At 47.9% G+C, this 19,092-nt stretch overlaps 2 protein-coding genes across 4 annotated transcripts in view; one reads left to right on the top strand and one right to left on the bottom strand.

Annotated features, from left to right (window-relative positions):
* SLC66A2 (solute carrier family 66 member 2) overlaps positions 1–11,012 on the top strand; it is a 50,470-nt gene extending 39,458 nt beyond the window's left edge. For both annotated transcript variants that reach the window (XM_072033347.1, XM_027451190.3), the window contains one exon: positions 7,875–11,012. In XM_072033347.1, the coding sequence (XP_071889448.1) occupies positions 7,875–8,082 (208 nt within the window). In that variant the 3' untranslated portion in view covers positions 8,083–11,012. The remainder of the gene's footprint in view (positions 1–7,874) is intronic.
* The window catches only part of KCNG2 (potassium voltage-gated channel modifier subfamily G member 2), a 62,317-nt gene continuing 52,488 nt past the window's right edge, over positions 9,264–19,092 (bottom strand). For both annotated transcript variants that reach the window (XM_027451191.3, XM_038175017.2), the window contains exon 3: positions 9,264–19,024. In XM_027451191.3, coding sequence (XP_027306992.2) covers positions 18,230–19,024 — 795 coding nt within the window. In that variant the 3' untranslated portion in view covers positions 9,264–18,229. The remainder of the gene's footprint in view (positions 19,025–19,092) is intronic.

Below are 19,092 nucleotides of genomic sequence, written 5' to 3'. Positions count from 1 at the left end.
ATCCCTCTTTAAATTGATTGTGTCCCAACTTACTTACAAGTATAAAATGAAAGAGAGAGAGGTAAAGGGGGACAAATGCTCTAGAACAAATTCATGAGGGAGATCCTAAAGGATGCTGTAATTCAGGTGTGCTCTAGACCATCTCCACTGAACTGACACTACTGGGCCCTGTGGTGGTGGCAGACAGTGCTGCAGACTGTGCTGTGAGCAGTGCAAGGTGCGGTTTGTTTCCCAGCCCCTTGACCTGAGGAAAGCAGCTCCCTGTCTTGACAATTCTTGCAACTTCCAAACCCATCAGGAGCAGAACTCAGAGTCCTTCTGATGCATGTTTGTGCCACTTGTCTGAGCAGCCCTGAGCTTCGCAGCCTGGCTGGTGTCCATTTCTCCATTTCCTGGAAGGAGGGCACTGGTGTGAGATGTGGTTCAGGTCTTTTCCTCTGATCCACAGAAGAGATTTATTTTAACACCTGCTGTGCAGACTGAGGGTGTTTGAGGCTGTTCAGATCTGCTGCCCTTCTTCCTGCGGCATCATGTAGCCTAAGGCTGTAGAGCATTAGAAATCTATGCTTGCATACATAGAAGGACCAGTATACACATTTAGTTCCCAGAATTTCAAACTCCAGCCTTTGTATAGCTGATCCCAAAGTTGCTTACCCCCCCCCAACTTTTGGCATGCTGAATGATTTGCCTAGCATCAGGAAAGCTCCTTCTTTGTTAAGCCTTTTTGTTTGTTTGTTTTGTTAGGAACAAATGCTGTGTTTACTGATTTTTGTTTGTTTTGTACAGTGTTAAAAATACCACGCCATTAGGATTTCATGTTTTCCGGTTTTGCATTTCACTGTTGAAGGCAGGCCAGCCTCTGATTGAAGTGCAGTGTTCGGGATACTTGTTGTCTTCTCTAAGCAGCTTATTTTGGAGCTGCAGATGGGAGCTGAAAGTTTTCCAGAGTCAGGGTATTGTAACAGAATCTGCTATCTACAAAAATCAGACTTTGAATCCAGCATTGCCTGTGTCTTGGTCTAGCTCTTGGCCATGATTTGGGGAAGTTGTAGTCACCTTCCACAAAGAAGTCTTGAACAAAAGGAATCTAAGGTAATTCTCCTTTTTTTAGGTCCACTTGCCTGAGACAGAAGGAAAAAAACAGCTTGTGAAGTAGATGAAGATTAATAAATCTTAATAGTTTTTCTGTTATTGAACATAACTGTTGGGATTTTTGTGATCATTGACTGCCTGAGCACAGTTGGCACCAAGTTGGTGGCTGTCACAGGATGCAATTACATCAGGGCAACACGTACCTCCTGTTGCTATTTGTGCTGGTATGTCTGCTCAAACCACTACAGAATTTCACAGCAGAAGTCACCGTCTAATGTCTGATTCTCTTTGTGCCTTCCAGAATGCAGCGTATTTTGGGGTTTGTGTGTTAAGATACAAACATGCAGTCATAACATTGATGTAAGAAAATCTACAGAGCAAACAGGAAGCGAGCACTGCCATGTTTCTGTTTTTGTGTAGGTTGGTGCCAATATCAGCCCATGTTCTGCAAAGTGCTGTTCTGCAGCTCTGCTAATGTGTCACAGTTCATAAGTTGTTGTGATAGGTGGTTGCAAGTAGCCTTAAGACGGAGTGGTTTAGCGGGGAGGGAAGGGAGGAGGCTTCTTGTGTATTTTTTTCTACAAGATCTTCTTCGCAATTTTGCTCTTCCAGATGAAGAAAGATATAATGAAGAAAGGTATAATGACCAAGAAGTGGCTGACGTTGAGCAGAGTATGCTCAACAGACTCCACCAGAAAATCAAAGCTCTGAGATTGTGACAGTCAGGTTTTCAGCAGAAGGAATGAAAAAAAAATTAAAAGCTTTTCTGATTCCAGCAGAATTAATCCTGGCTGGGGTGGGTGTTGAGCCTAAATATCTGGCTAATCTCACTGTTTTGTAAATTACACAGACTTTAGTACAGTTACTCACAGAGAATAAACACAATGAGGTTTTTCTTTTTTTTTTAATACACTTTACAAACTCTACACATGAATAATTTGGTGAGTATTCTTTAAAAACCATGATTCATTGGCTGACTGTAGATAATGGTGTACTCATTGACATTATCTCGAGTTGCTGTCACCTCAGAATTAATACATAAAGTACAAGGAACCTGAATGAGGCAAGTTCGTTTCTTGAGAAAAATGAATGCTGTTTTCCAGCATGCCATTTATTTGTTTAGAAAATGATATTGGTGCAGTGTCCTTATGATACGTGCTATCAGTGGCACAGTACAGAAGCACTGTAGGGCATTTTTATATTGCCATATTAAACAATAGAATTTAGCAACGCACCCCTAGTCTTCATCAGAAATGATGATCTAAGGAAGTGCTTGCTTTTAGGAGGTTTGTTGTCACTGGGCACTGCAGTACTTACTACTTTTACGTTACATTACATTACAGGTAAGTGCTATTTTTACTTCACATCTGCTTTGGCCTCTGGCAATACCATCTATTTCTGTGCAGTCCTTCCTCCTGCCCCTCCAGTTGGCACTTCTGTTATTGCAGAACCCAATGCTACCATTTGTTTCTTTCTGCCTCCTCAAATTGCTCTGTGGTCCTGCACTCCTGTAACCCACTCACTCCTTTGTGCCAACAGCAGAATGGACATTGTGCTCTCCTAATGATTACATACTTCATATAAACAAAGTGAACATTTCCTGCCTTCCATGCCTCTCCGGTGTGGCTTTAGGCTGTTCCTGGAGGGATACCAGTTTGTTTACTCCTAAATCCTGCTTTGCTTCCATGTGCTGAGCTGTCCAGTGGTGGTGATAGGGCCTGCCTGCTTCTTGCAGCAAAACTCTTCTGTGTTAACAGCACGGCAGCTCCTCTTGCCCTGTGATGCTGTGATCTGGCAGCTGGTGGCACCTGGTGCGTGGTGTTTTGGAGATGCAGAGCCAGGCAGAGGGCTTGCTCACCACTGCTGACTGCCTGCACTAGAGCCGCTGCTGCATTACATGGCTCTGTGTAACAGCTCAGACTGTTACTGTGATCCTGCACATCTGTCATGTGGCATGTGGAGTCCTGCAGGGAAAGAAAGCTGAGGGACTTGTGGGTTGCCCCCTTTAGAATATTGGTGGCTTTTTAAAAATGAGCTGCAAACATCTTACAGGAAGGGACTGGAGCAAGCGGAGTGGAGGTTACAGCAGAACACTGGAGGAAAGGCTCAAGTGTACTCCCCATTTTTTCCTGTTCCTTCCCCACAACCAAATGAAAAAAAAAAAAAACAAAAAACATTTATTTGGTCAACAAAACCACGTTTCTGCACAGACACTCTGCTCTTTTCTCCTCTGAGGCAGGTAGGATGGCAGCTGATCTGACTAGAGTTCGTTGCTTTCTTTGTTTTCTACTCCAAAAGTAAGAAAAAATTCACAAATTACTTCCCTTTCCTGAACAAGTGGGCAGTGTTGAGAAGCTGCAGACAAAAACTGGCTTTTCTATCCAGTCTGGAAGTGAAACGGTAGCTGGAAATTAGAGAGCAGTGATGGTATAACCGTGCAGTTGGTCATGCACAATCATGCACACACCTTTGCATTACTGTGAATGACGTATGCAGCAAGGACAAAGGAACTGCACAGCCTAAGTATGGGGGCAGGACCATGACTATTGCATTCTTCCCAAAGACTTGTACCACAAGTTCGCCTTTTTCTTCCATTTGCTGTCATCCCCTGCAGTGTTGTAGCCTCTTTTTCCCCTTCTCATCCAACCAACCTCTGGTATCTTACCAGCTTTCTTCCAGGGCTTTTCATTTCCTCTCACTTCTTGTTCATCCCCGTTTCCTTGCCAAGCTGTTTTGGGTTACCCCCCACACCTTCAGGTCCGTGCTGTACATGCTCTTTTCATCCAGACTGAGTTTCTACTCCAGGGAAGCAGAGGAGAGCGAGCAGCCAGCACTCCCTGTCACTGTGCTGCATTAACCCTGGGTTCTGGCAAGCTAGGTGCAGCTGCAATACAAAATCTTTGAGGAACACCTAATATTTTATGTGTTTTTATTTTGTATTTTTATAGTTCAAGCTATTCAACAGAGGAAGGATGTACATTTTTTGATTGCTGTTGTTAGAGTTTTAAACTGTCTGTGATGTTTCTAAAATCATTTTTGAAAAGGACAAATTGAGATGTTCTTGTGTATAGAGCATTTTGCCAGATCTCGGTGAACATCCCTGGCATGTTGCTGCTTTCCTTGAGCATCTGATACGCCAGCTGAAGAGAGGGACTCGAGAACATGCAAAGGCTCATGAAATACCTACCAAGTTGCCCTGTTGGTACTGCGAGCTGCTGAGTTCACCGGTGGTTTTCCAGCACAACCCTGAGTTTGCTTTAGTAAACTCTGGTGATTTAACACTGATTCCTAGCTCACCGCCACCACAACATGCTCTCACTCCCCCTCCTCAAAAAGGCGGGGAGAAAATGATTAAAAGAGCTCATGGGCTTAGATAAGGACAGAGAGATTGCTCACCAGTTATCATTATGGGGAAAACAGATTCAGCGTAAGGAAAATGAATGTACTTTATTGCCTACTGATAACAGGCTAGAGCAGTGAGAACTATAACCAAACTAAAAACACCTTCACTCCATCCACCCTCTTCTACCTCCCCAAAGTGACTCAGGGGATTGGGGACTGTGGACTGTGGTCAGTCCCTAACACTTTGTCTCTGCCGCTCCCTCACGGTCCCTCTGCCCCTGCTCCCCATGGGGTCCCTCTCACGGGACGCCGTCCTTCCCAAACTGATCCTGCAGGGGCTGCCCACAGGCAGCAGCTCTTCAAGCACTGCTCCCACACAGCTCTATACCACGGGGTCCATCCCCCAGGAGCAAACTGCTCCAGCACGGGTCCCCCATGGGTGGGCGGCAGCTCCCCCCAGACCCCTGCTCCTGCGGGGGCTCTCCATGGGCCGCAGCCTCCTCCAGGCCACATCCACCTGCTCCACCGGGGGCTCCTCCACCCATGGGGGGGCTGCAGCGTGGAGATCTGCTCCATGTGGGACCCCTGGGCTGCAGGGGGACAGCCTGCTCCACCAGGGGCCTCTCCACAGGCCGCAGGGGAACTGCTGCTGCCTACCTGGAGCACCTACTGCCCTCCTGCTGCACTGACCTTGGGGGCTGCAGGGCTGCTTCTCTTCACATCTTCTCATTCCTCTCTCTCCCAGCTGCCGTTGTATAGTGTTTTTTAGCCTTTCTTAAATGTGCTCTCACAGAGGTGAAGCCAGCATCGTTCATGGCTCAATTCTGGCCAGTGGTGGGTCCCTTTAGGAGCCAGCTGTAGCTGCCTCTGATCTAACATGGGGCAACTTCTGGACTCTTCACGGAGGCCACCCCTGCAGCCCCCTCTGCTAACAAAACCTTGCCATGTGAGCCCAATACAAAACTCAGCACAATGTGTGACAAAACTAGAAGTCTGTGTCTAGAGTTTAGTTCCTAAGGCACTGCTGAACTGCAGGTATCCACAAGGTTTCACCCAGCGATTTTTCCTTCTTTGGGTGTTGAAACTATTAAAACTATAAACCTCCTGACAGTGCATTTTTTCCACGTCTTCACTGCACTGTGGGGTCATTTTTAAAACCTGGCTAGCTTTCTCCGTGTGGAATGACACAGAGAACATCCGATGTATGTTAAATTCCTATTCAAATCTTTGGTGGCATGCCTAAATTAACTTTATGTTGGTGATATAACAGTTTGTCTGGCCTGCCAAGGTCATACTGCATACTGCACCTCTAGTGCTGGTCCCCAGCCATGCTTTTCAATGGTGATCAGCTGCCCAGCAATCACTGACAAGCTTAAAAGCAGAAGAGGAGGAATCTTGGCTGCCTGCAAGCAAATTGGCAGTTTTCTTACCCTCAGAGTTCGCCATCCAACCTAATTAAAATCCCACACAATCCCCACCACCCCCTACATGTGTAAACCTCCCGTAAGTGGGACATAACGTGATCTGTTGAGACTGGGGATGGATGCAAGGCAGGTGGCGCAAGCTATTTGCGCTGAGCACAGATGATGCTGTGGGTTCAGCAGTTGTTTTCCTTCTTCTCTGATCATTTATGTACATTTTTAGAATTACCTCGAGTGGGGAGTGACTGCTCACTCAGCCCCATGTCATTGCTTGCACTTCCACACACTGCCTCTCTTTGGAAGGTCTGTAACATCGCAGACTCCTTGTTTTATGCTGTCAGTCGGGTGACGTGAGTCACAAAAGCTGATGTTTCTGTAGTGCCCTGAGTCAATATAAGCTGATGCTCTTGACCACCATTCCCGTCTGGGGAGAGAGCGGGCTGCAGCATTTGGCTTGCAAAACAGCGTTGTGTACTTGTGTCCAAAACAAAAATTGTGCTAGCTCCCTGGCTGAATGTTAGGGAAGCGAACATTCTCCTAACCTGCTGTGCGTGCGTGACTGCATTTGATGAATTGAAGTCAGTGCTGGCAAAACATAATTGTTCCTAATTACGACAAATCATGCACAATGCTCATACTGTGAACTACAAAGCTTTGTCTACTGCCGCTTATCCAGCTGCTCTGCAAACTCTCCGGTTAAAGCACATTAACCTCAGAACCAGCCTTCAGGAGCTAGCTGTTCATGTTTTGTTGAAAGCACAGAAAAAAATGGTTTGTGTGAAGCTTGAAGAACTTTCTTCTGTTCCCCAGAGTTCTTGTGATGCATGAGCTTGGTTGCAGGACAGGAGGTGTCTTGGTGAGACAGCAAGATAAAAGCAAAGATGGCTAATTAAAAGGAAGTCTGGGTGGGCATTGGTCTTATTCTGTGTCCTTGATGAAAATCCCTGTTGATATTCAGCCTTCTGGTAAACAGCAGACACGTGATTTCCCCTCTTTCTCTATTGCTGGACAGTCTGTCTTTCTGGGTTTTAGGTTTTTATTTTCTTCAGTAAGAAAAGATTTCTTGCATCTATCAGAAATGTGTTTCTCCCTGATGCTAAAATAACATGATGCTATTCTGTTTCTACAAGATGCTAAAAAAGTGTGCATGCATGAGGGAGCAGGTATATCTTGTTACTTCACATGGGCTGAAGGAGCTGGGCTTGTTCAGCCTAGAGAAGAGGAGGCTCAGGGGTGACCTTATTGCTCTGTATAAGTACATTAAGGGAGGCTGTAGCGAGGTGGGGGTTGGCCTGTTCTCCCATGTGCCTGGTGACAGGACGAGGGGGAATGGGCTAAAGTTACGCCAGGGGAGTTTTAGGTTAGATGTTAGGAAGAATTTCTTTACTGAGAGGGTTGTTAGGCACTGGAACAGGCTGCCCAGGGAGGTGGTGGAGTCACCATCCCTGGAAGTCTTCAAAAGACGTTTAGATGTAGAGCTTAGGGATATGGTTTAGTGGGGACTGTTAGTGTTAGGTTAGAGGTTGGACTCGATGATCTTGAGGTCTCTTCCAACCTAGAAATTCTGTGATTCTGTGATTCTGTGATTCTGTGTGAGCACAAAATCGTACAGACAAGAAGAAGCTGGGATTAACTGATTTTTTTGCATGCACTGGATTACTTTGTTTCATGGTCAGTGCTGTCAGCGTGTCAGTCGTGTTTACAGAGCACTCCTGAGTCAAATATCCTAGCTGGGCATTTTAAAATGTTGGATGTCTAAAATGTGCCTTCACAGCCATGGCATTTGAAGCTATAGTTGCTGAGGTAAGAGCACCAGAGGTTGTGGGGTGGAGAATTTCCAAGTACAGCGCCACACCTTATGGCGAGGCTAAGCTGTGTGTCCTAGCAGAGAGGAACCTCAGGCTACCGTAGAGTATAAACCCTGGCTGATGTAGGTGGATCCTCTGGTACAGCTGATCTAATCACACGCTGAGTTCTTCCTTGCCATAAATACCAATACCCTTCTTCTCTGTCTTTTAGTGTCAAGATGGTGCTGATGTGGACGAGCGGGGACACCTTCAAGACTGTTTACTTTATCTTGAACCAGGCCCCTTTACAGTTCTCCATCTGTGGACTCCTGCAGGTCTTCGTGGACATCGCTATCCTGCTGCAGGTTTACTTGTACAGCTCCTACCCTCAGAAGCCCACCTCCCACACGGCGCACCCTGCCAGCACCAAGGCCCTGTGAGGTGCTGGGCAGGACAGGCTGCAGGTCAGTGGCGCTGCAGGGTCAGCCACGGCACCTCCTCTTCCACTTGTAAATACTCCTGCATTGCTGAGCTGAAAGCAGAAAAGAGAACAAGGATCGAAAGCCTGGTTGCACTTCCAGCTCTGGGGTTTTTATTTTAAATAACTTGCTCTCTCTGTTCTCAGGCTTTGCTGTACAGAACTGGTTCCTGGTGGGGGGAGGGACACTTTATTTTTGCATATGTACCTATGAGCCTTATCGATTCACATAGGTTTGTATATTAATCACAAGGGCTGGATGTTTTGTGTTTTTAATGCTATTTAAAAATGTTACACCACAGAAATGATAGGATATTTTGTCTGAGACTTTTACCTATTTATATAATATGAAGTCTGTATATTGGCAGGAAGGTTGTGGCATACGTTAGCATTCAGTATCTCCATGACGTAGGAAGAAGTATTGGAGAGCAAATGTAGGAGCTTTCTCTTTTTTTGTTGAAGAAGGGTAGGCAGAAAGGGAGAGAAGCCCTGCAAAGAGGCGAACAACCAAAAATGAGCAAGTCATACACAGTATGAAGTGTCAGCATGCCGAAGAGTGAACTGTAACACGTGCCTGCTGCAGAATCAGTGCAGCAGGCAGAAATGTCAGCGTGAGGAATGGTGGCTGAGCACAGGCACCATATGTAAAGCAGGCACAGTCGATCAAGCGGTCAGACAAAAGGAGAAGCGAACAGGAGATTGTGTGAGGGGCTCTAACTGCTGAGGGGCTGACTGCTGCAGCCATGCACAGGATAGGACTGGGCTGGAAGATGCCTGTCCCAGGGGCCAGTAGACGTGCATTGCCAGGCAGGTACTTCTAGGCAGCAAATCAGAGCCACACAGGTGGAAGTGAGTCCACTTCCATTGCCCTAGAGGGAGAAGTGAAAAAGTTTGAGACAAAGTCATGTCCTATGGAATAGGACTAGCATCTGACCACTTGATTTGTCAAAGCTGAGAGTCACGTTCACGCTGTTTAATGCCAAACAAGAAGCAGTTTGTATTTGGGGGTGTTTCTTGTGCTGACCCAACAAGGAAGGAGTCCACATTTTTCCTTTTTCTGTTGCTTAAGATCTTCCAAGCTCTTTGGAGAATCAAAAGTCTGTAGTTGGACAGAGGGACTGAGAAAGCTGATAGGGCAGAGAGTATAAACACAGATGTTGGCTGTACTGGCTGCTTGCCAGCGTAGGTCACTGCGCCCTTTCTGAGCACTGCATGTCTAGCAGCTGTGGATGGTGTGAGACCCTCACGGAGCTGTGCCCAAGCCCATGGGCTTCTTCTGCCAGTTGCCATGAGGAAGCCACCACGGTTGGGCTCATACAAGTACAGCAAGATGCAGAGCCCCAGGAGCATTTATGCCTGTGCTGCTTTCTTCTTTGTGAACCTCCCTCCCTGCTGCGGGATGAGCCCTGTGTGACTGCAGGCAAGGCATTGGAGCTAGGATAGATTTCTGAGAATCATTTTTTTTTTTTTCTCCAAGATTAGCACAAGAGCTTATGTTTTCTTATCAACGGGAGCAAGTCTGAGGTTTAATAACTTCAGTGAGTAAATCAGGTACTTTCCCTACCCTATGTTATTTGGGAATCTCATGACCTGAGTCTGGACTGTCCTCACTGGTGGCAAACTCCCCTCTGTTGGGAAAGCAGCAGCAGGCCACAGCAGCAGTTGCATGATGCCTGGTTGGGAATGTCCCTTGTAGGACAGGGGGCAGTGGGCTGGCCCCGCGGTCTGTGCTGCTTTGCAGACCCATGCTCCTGCTGCTCCCCAGGCAGCCCAGGCTGACGTCAGGGCTCCCACCGCACGTGCCATTTGGTTTTGGCACTGCTGTGTTGGTGGCAGAGCACTGAGCCCCAAATCTGTGAGCAAAGGTTGTCCCTTGAGGCTGGGCCACCCTTCCCTTCTGTGGGACACTGCTGAAGGTGGAGGTAAGGGGCATCCTCGCAAAGTCCCTCCTGCCCAGGCAGATGCAGCAGACCAGGAGGGAGGGCGGCTGCTCTTTCTGAGGGGTGGGCACAGATGCTCTGCCTGGGCACTGCCTCCACGCTCCTTGTTCGATACCCTTCTCTTTTAGGCCTGAAGTGACCTTACAATGACAATGTACCCGGCATGGCAGACTATGAATGTTTTGTTCCTCTCTTTTTTTTTTTTCTTTTCTTTTTTTTTTTTTCCAGTGTTCTGGTTATGTTAAATGAACATCTGGGCTTTTGTCTTTTTTAATCGAAGACTTATTTAACAACTGGCTTCTCTGGTATGCTGCTTTAATGAGGATTGTATTTCTACTGTATGCAAATGAACACTTTCCTGTGTGTTTTAATGGTCTGATTTTTTTAATACCTTGTAATGATAAGATTTTTGTATATGGTGGTCTTTTCTAATCTATGAAAAGGGGATATAAAAATTAAATGGCTGTTAAGAAATACGCTTCTGTATGTTACAGCTTCACCTGGGAGTGCACACTTTTGGCCACCCCTTTGGCTTTAATCTACAGGTATTATTGATAAAATAACTTGTTTTTTCCAAATGGGACTCTCCCGTGGGCAGTTTCTTGAGCCTGCCACCAGTACCCAAACCAGTGTGCAGTCTCATTCACACTAGAGGTGCAAATATTGGAAGAGAAGCCAGTAAAAACACATCTAAAGTCATCTTCTGTATGTGGCATTTAATAAGGTAGGACTCGGCTGGGAACTGTTGAACATCACCTTGCAAGATACTTTACAGAGAAGATGTTACAGAACTTTGTTCCTTAGTTGTCATGAAGTATCTGTATCAATGATCACCTCGGAGAAAAATAAATCAATTACTTTAAATAACTCTTTGAATGTATGGCACATTTCACGAGTTTATTTTCTGTCAGTTGCAATGCTTTTTAAATAAAAGAAACCTGTTATACATAAACTGCAGCATTGCTGTGTTTTGTTCGGATATAAGATACATGTTTCGTAACTGTTACTGTAATTCATCCTGTACAGAGCATCATCCATTGAAATAATTAGCACTGTTTTTCCTCCTGATGAGTGGGTAAGCACAAGGTGTAGTTTGTCAGGAGGTGGTGATAGAGGATGGCAGGAATTGTGCATATCTGTCCTCAGCTCTTTCATACATTCTGGGGCAAACTTAACTATCTTTTTTTAACCTACCCTCTTGTACGGTTGTGATGTTCATGGTAAAAACAAATTACCAAGAGATTACTATGTAGATTAAAAACAAACAAACAAAACAAACAAACAAAAACAAACAAACAAAACAAAAAAAAAATACACAAACAAACAAAACCATGTCAGGCAAACTGCACAAAGAGGTCAAAGACAGGAGGCAGCTGAGCGCTCCCCCCCACCCATACGAACACCTCGTCTAATGGCGGTCTGCCGCTAGCTCAGCTGCAATGGTGTACACCGGGCACAGTGCTCTCTAGGAAGTCTGTACACATGCAGACTGACTGCCCGCTCAGAAATGCGGCAGTTCAGGTCTCCAGGTGCAGGGAGTGCCTGAGCCTGTTGCTACTACCTGCGGGGGGCACAGAGACTGTGTGCGTGAGGTGCGAGGAGGTGGACGACCTGGTCCGCCTGGTGGCAGAGCTCAAAGAGGAGGTCGAGAGGTTGAGGGATATCAGGGAGTGTGAGCGGGAGATAGACTGGTGGAGTGACTCCCTGCGGGGCCTGAAGGACAGGTACTGGGGTGAGACACCCCAAATGGGGGTGGACCCCCTGCCCTGTTGCTGTTGGGCAGAGGGAGGGGACCTGGGAGTTGAGGAGGAGTGGAGACAGGTCCCTGCTCGACATGGCGGGCGATGCCCTCCCCTACCGGCCCCACCTTCCCAGGTGCCCTTACACAACAGGTTTGAGGCCCTGGAGCTTGAGAGACCGGCAGCTGAGGAAGAGGTGGAAAGTCTAGCCAGGAGGATGCCTAGGGCGAAGAAGTCGACTCCACACCTCAGGACTGCCTCCACCAGGACAGAAAGAAGGGTGATGTGGGCGACTCCCTTCTCAGGGGAACAGAGGGCCCTGTTTGTCGGCCTGACCCTATCCATAGGGAAGTCTGCTGCCTCCCTGGGGCCAGGGTCAGGGGCATTGCCAGAAAGCTTCCCAACCTGGTTCGCCCCTCTGACTGTTATCCTCTTTTAATAGTCCAGGCTGGCGGTGATGACATTGAAGAGAGAAGCCTGAAGGCTATCAAACGGGACTTTAGGGGACTGGGATGGTTAGTGGATGGAGCGGGAGCACAGGTGGTGATTTCATCCATCCCTACTGTGGCAGGGAGGGATACAGAGAGGACACGGAAAGCCCACCTGATAAACACATGGCTCAGAGGCTGGTGCCAACACAGAAATTTTGTTTTTTTTGACCAAGGGGCGCTTTACTCAGCACCCAGCCTGATGGCCGCAGACGGGTCCCTGTCTCTTAGGGGAAAATGGATCCTGGGCCAGGAGCTGGCGGGGCTCATTGAGAGGGCTTTAAACTGGGTAAGAAGGGGGACGGGGCTGAAACAAGGCTTGTTGGAGGTATGCCAGGGGTAGCAATGGCAAGGCTGGGAGAGAAGGCAGTGGCCCAACTGAAGTGCATCTACACTAATGCACGCAGCATGGGTAACAAACAGGAGGAGCTGGAAGCCATCGTGTGGCAGGCAGGCTACGACTTGGTTGCCATCACGGAAACATGGTGGGACCACTCTCAGGACTGGAGTGCTGCAGTGTCTGGCTATAGGCTCTTCAGAAGGGACAGGCAGCATGGAAGGGGTGGTGGTGTGGCTCCCTATATCAGAGAGAGTTTTGATGTCGTGGAACTTGAGGCTGGGAACGACAAGGTTGAGTCCCTGTGGGTTAGGATCAGTGGGAAGGCCAACAAGGCAAACATCCTGGTGGGGGTCTGTTATGGACCACTGAACCAGGATGAGGAGACTGATGAGGAGTTCTACAGGCAGCTGACAAAAATTGTGAAATCGTCAGCGCTTGTTCTTGTGGGGGACTTCAACTTCCCAGATATATCCTGGAAGCACAACACAGCCCAGAGAAAGCAGTCTAGGAGGTTTCTGGAGAGCGTGGAAGACAGCTTCCTGACGCAGCTGGTTAGTGAGCCTACTGGGGGAGGTTCCCCGCTAGACCTTCTCTTCACAAACAGAGAAGGACTGGTGGGAGATGTGGTGGTTGGAAACTGTCTTGGGCAGAGTGACCACAAAATGGTGGAGTTCTCCATTCTTGGAGAAGCCAGGAGGGGGATCAGTAAAACCGCTGTCTTGGACTTCCGGAGGGCTGACTTTGAACTGTTCAGGACACTGGTTGGCAGAGTCCCTTGGGAGGCGGTTCTGAAGGGCAGAGGAGTCCAGGAAGGCTGCGCACCTTTCAAGAAGGAAATCTTAGTGGTGCAGGAGCGGTCTGTCCCCACATACCCAAAGACGAGCCAGCAGGGATGAAGACCAGCCTGGCTGAACAGAGAGTTGTGGCTTGAGCTTAGGAGGAAAAAGAGGGTTTACAATCTTTGGAAAAGAGGGCAGGCCATTCGGAAGGACTATAAGGGTGCTGCGAGGCAGTGCAGGGACAAAATTAGAAAGGCCAAAACTCATCTGGAGCTCAATCTGGCTACTGCCGTCAAAGACAACAAAAAATGTTTTCACAAATACATCAACGCAAAACGGAGGACTAAGGAGAATCTCCATCCTTTACTGGGTGCGGGGTGGGAGCTTAGTTACAAGAGATGAGGAAAAGGCAGAGGTGCTTAATGCCTTCTTTGCTTTAGTCTTTAGTGGCAAAACCAGTTGCTCTCTGGATACCCAGTACCCTGAACTGGTGGAAGGGGATGGGGAGCAGAATGTGGCCCTCACTATCCATGAGGAAATGGTTGGCGACCTGCTACGGCACTTGGATGTACAAAAGCCGATGGGGCCGGATGGGTTCCACCCGAGGATACTGAGAGAACTGGCAGAGGAGTGGCCAAGCCGCTTACCATCATTTATCAGCAGTCCTGGCTATCGGGGGAGGTCCCAGTCAACTGGCGGCTAGCAAACGTGATGCCCATCTACAAGGGCCGGAGGGTAGACCCGGGGAACTACAGGCCTGTCAGTTTGTCCTCAGTGCCAGGGAAACTCATGGAGCAGATTATCTTGAGAGTCATCACGCAGCACTTGCAGGGCAGCCAGGTGGTCAGGCCCAGTCAGCATGGGTTTATGGAAGGCAGGTCCTGCTTGACGAACCTGATCTCCTTCTATGACAAAGTGACACGCTTGGTGGATGAGGGAAAGGCTGTGGATGTGGTCTACCTTGACTTCAGTAAGGCTTTTGACTTCCAGACCCCCATCCTGCCCCTTCTGTGTCCCAGCTTACTTGAATTTGATTCTCACAGGTACTGTCCTACCTGTGCTAAGCTGCAGCTGAGGGGTTTTGCTCAGCCTCAGGCAGGCCAGCAGAACCACACGGGATTTTTTTACTCTTTTCATCTGCCTCTCCCCTCTTCTGCTCAAGTGCTTCCAACTCTCTTAAGGCCATAGTTAGTTGAAGTGAGGTGCTGTGAGAGCTGTGGATATTGTGCCCCCTGTGAAGCAGCTGCTGTGAGGCTGCCCTAGGTTATGCCTGTTCTGGCCCTGTTGATGTGACAGCAACCTTTGTCTGGGTGACCACTGAGGAGTGTGTTTTGACTGTCATGGTTTTCTTATGATAGTAATTTTTCTTAATTAAGGTTGCTCTGAGGTGGAAGATGGCCGTACATGTGCCAATACCAGCAGCAGGAATTGTGCCTGACTTTGTGCCACTCCCTCTAACACTGTCCCTTTACAAGCTCGTTACCACATTTTTAGCTCTCAAACATCTCAGTCCCATGCCAGAGAGGACATTTTTTTTTCTTTGATGCAAAGAGAATGTGCTGCAACCATGAAGTGTTAGATTGTGCTTCACAAGTATATATAGCTATCTACTGGCACTGGCATGCATGCAGGCACTAGTACAGCATTTTTTCCAGTTAGTGATAAATGGCCCTAAATCATTCATGTGCCATGTCAAGGAAAACAACCACACACAAAACCAACAATTCTCCAGCTATTGATCAAAAGTAATAGCCATCACTCATAATAACAGCTATGCTGGGGGGAACTCACTGTCCTCTGGGTATCTTTCATGTCTGGCAATGCGTGCACCAGAACTTTATACAGCTTCCAAAAATAATTTGTTTAAAAGGTTCCTGGTTTATATTTGTCTCTTCATCTGTCATCTCAATAGATAAAATGAAACTTTATTAAAAGTCAGACCTCGACTAACAAACACGATGAGTGGGTTTTGTCACTTTATTAAAAATCAGTGTGTGCTGGAATTAATTATGTGCCTTTTGGAAAAACAAAGAACTTGCTGTTGTAGGACAATAGCAACTTGATGGACCGCAGCAATAATGGGTGTCAACTTTTGCTGCACAGCTGCAGAGCTGCAGTTAGCTGTCTCAGGGTAGTTTTTTCATGCTGTAGGACCGCAGGAGGCATTAATTAAAGCTTATTTGCTAGCACTGCAAGCGTGAAGCTCTTCATTCTGCAAGGATGTCTGCTTTAAAGTGAGTAAGCTGTTAGGAGTAAGCTAGTACTGATGAACGTTCATGGGCCCTACCCCCCTGAGGAGACGTGTTCTGCACCCTTTGAGGGGCCGCTGCTCACTGCATTCACACCAGAGATTTAGCTCTGAACTGAAGGGGATGTGCATGGGACATAAGTACCACGGAAGGCTTTCACCTGAATGCACACGAAGACATCATAAAATGCGCTGTCCCCCCCTCATCGCCGTGCCATGCCTTGCCCACCCATGTTCTTCACTTTGCTGGATTTACCCAGCCGCAATGCTGAACCTCAGTGTCAAACCTTAATAAGCCTTAATGCAAGAAACTCCTGTGTCAGGATTTAAGAAAAAATAAATTCAAATCTCTCAGTGAGTCACAGCAACCTAACGCTGGTGTTGGTTTGCCAGGAGTCTGAGTCAGCACAGGTGGCATCCATCACCCTCCTTGCCTGGCACACAAAAGCGAGCTCCGTGTGGCAGCAGGCTGTGACTGGTGGCAGAGCCCTGAGTTTGTTTGTAACTCAGTGCAGGCAGGGGACTGGAGACCCAGATACAGCCTGGTGAGTGCCTGGGCTCAGTGTGCTCCCTTCACGTCTCACAGCAGTGCTTGGGAGTATCTGGCACGGCTGTGCTTCCCCGAGGCACCCTCTGCTGCGGCAGCAAGGGAGCAGTGCCAGGGCTGCAGCTCCGGTGGCTGCAAGCACAAAGCCCAGAGTGTGTCCCACAGCCCTGGTGCTGGGAGCCTGCCATAGCCACGTGCCTCCATGGCCAGGCTCCCGTCCGCAGAAACAGGCACACGAAGCTCCCTTCCCTAGGCAGGTGGCACTGAGAGGGAGTCGAGCCCTCCCCTCCTTGCAAAATGCATTTGTGGCTGTCCCGAGCAGAGGCTGCATGCGTGTGCGTATGTGTGTGTGTCTTGTCTGCTGGCTCCATCAGGCACACGCCAGCACAGAGAAACATCACCTTCCCCCCGTCACACAACTTGTAAGTATCACTAGAGGCACTTGTTCTGCAACACAGCTTCCAATTTTTATTAAAATCAAGTGTAACCTTTATTTCCCCCCTTGCTCCATTCCTATAAGGAATGGCTAAATACAGAACTCCGCTAGTGTAGGGTTGGTGCTATAAGCTGAGGCAAAAAAGCAACCAAAAAAACCAACAAACCCACCTTTAATATTTTGTTCCCTTCCTGGTAGGAGGTGAATATGAAGGATGACACCACGGGGTTGGTCCTACAGCTCTGCTAATACCAATGGAGCTGTAGGTACAAGAGGCATTTGTGCCCTGTTTCCTGCTATCTCCTGAAGTATCCCACTTGTAGGAATACCTAAAAATGCACACAGTGCACTGTCTTAGACCAGCTACATGGCTCCTCAAGTAGCAAAACCATACATTAGAGGACTGGAAAGCTCATGAGATGAGCAGCAGTAAACAACATGCAGATGACACCATACTCATTTTCCCTTTCAACTGACAAGTGTTTTTTTTTTTTTTTTTGAGAGCCAGGAGGAACAGACAGAACGATAATATTGATTTTTAGATGACAGGATCATCTTTTTCTTAGTAGGGGGGAAAAAAGCTTACTCCTGACGTAGCTCACAGCTGCTGTGCTGCAGCTTAGGCCACTGGAGGAGTCTCATTGACTTTACTCAATTTGTACTGGTCCTGACTGCAGTCACTGAGGAAGAGTATGCAGAACTGGGAGTCCTTGCCAGTATAACATTACCTTCCCCTTCTTGGGCAGGATGTAATTTGTATTATTGTTTATTCATCTGTTAAACGTGGTTTTGATATATGGGAGATGGAAAGCGTTAAAAGAAAATGGAGAAATGTTGTGAATTGTAAAAGTATTTCTTATATTCAACTGTAAGAAAAAAAAAAAGAAAACCAACAATTCAACATTCAGTACAACAGTCGGGAAGATTTTCTATGTATATTTCTGTCATGGGGCTAAGATACAAAGCTCACTGTGGTAAATATGCATATTTACTAAATAGCGCGTACTGAGCTAGAGCACACGTTGGAGCTGGCAGCTGGTGGTGCCTGATTTGTAAGACAGACAAAACCAAGCCCCTGTGAAAGCCGAAGAGTTATTTCTGCCCTTCTCTCCCCCTCATCCCTTTACTTGTCTGAGATTCATGTTCCTCAGTGGAGCTGCCAAAATGAACTCCCTGTGCACGGAGCACACCAGGGGAAACCCCTCACTCGGCACGTCGAGCACGGTGTCGCAGCGCAGGGAGGAGGCGACACGTTCACTGCCCCACCAAACAGTACCCCGGTGTGGACTCTTGGTGCTTCAATAATATCCTCCTGTCTGGCTGCATTCAACAGCTGCTCCTTGAGGTTGCCAAAACCAGTTGCTCAATAGAAAAGAAATGCCCTACAAATAGTGATGGAGCAGAGCCGAACTTGGTAGAGTTCCTAGGGACGCTTTTCAGTAGGCCCTTAAGATCAAAAGTTGGTCTTTGGGGAAAATCTTGTGTGTGTGTGCCCCTAATTTATGCAATTCAGGAGGTTCTGATTGCAGAATTGATCCTCCACCTCATGTCTACTGCTTCTTGTACTGCCAACTCACTTTAACTGTTGAGAATTAACTTCTTTTGGCTTCCTGGTCCACCGCTGGCTGACCCACCTCCCTGGCAGCATCTAGTGGGGAGGCAACACTGTCACCACCTGTGAGCTTGGTGCTCTCTTCTAGCTGGCGCATCTGCCTGCTTGCTGCTCGTTGCTGCTGCTCCTTCAGCTCACTGTAGGAACGGGAAAAGGTATGAAAGATGGAGGTGACCGGGAAGGCCATCAGTAAAATACCGCTCAAGATACTGCTCAGGGCTACCACTTGTCCCGGGATGCTACGAGGCACCATGTCCCCGTAGCCAACAGTGGTCATGGAGATGACAGCCCACCAGTAACTGGTGGGGACACTTGTGAATTCTTGCTTGGCTCCCAGTTCGCTCTCAGCCAGATATACCAGTGGCGAGAAGAGGGCCATGGCAACACAAAGGAAGAGCAGGAGGAGCCCAAACTCCCTCGTGCACCGGCGCACGGTGAGCCCCAGGGTCTGCAGCCCCAGCGAGTGCCGCGCTAATCGCATCACGTAGAGGATGCGCAGAGCCCGCAGGAAGCGCAGCACCAGGCCCACTCGTTCCAGGTACTTGTTCCCTGCTCCTCCGCCAGGCTTGCTGCTGTTTTTTGTAGAGACCATATCCACAATGAGAGAGATATAGAAAGGCAGGATAGCCAGGATGTCGATGATGTTGAGTGGGGTTTTCAGGAAAGCACACTTGTTCTCTGCCTGGATGGATCGCAGGAGGAACTCAAATGAAAACCAAGCCACGCACACTGTCTCCAGCACAAAGATGTTGTAGCACTTCTGTGAACATTCACCCTGGGGAAAAGAGGAGCAGGAAAAACAAAAAGGGGGAAAGAAAAAGATTTAGCCAGAGAGCAAACCAA

This window comes from Anas platyrhynchos, chromosome 2, assembly GCF_047663525.1.
Source record: "Anas platyrhynchos isolate ZD024472 breed Pekin duck chromosome 2, IASCAAS_PekinDuck_T2T, whole genome shotgun sequence".
Lineage (NCBI taxonomy): Eukaryota > Metazoa > Chordata > Aves > Anseriformes > Anatidae > Anas > Anas platyrhynchos.
The sequence above is the reverse complement of the archived record's forward strand: the minus strand, read 5'-3'. Positions and strand labels throughout refer to the sequence as shown.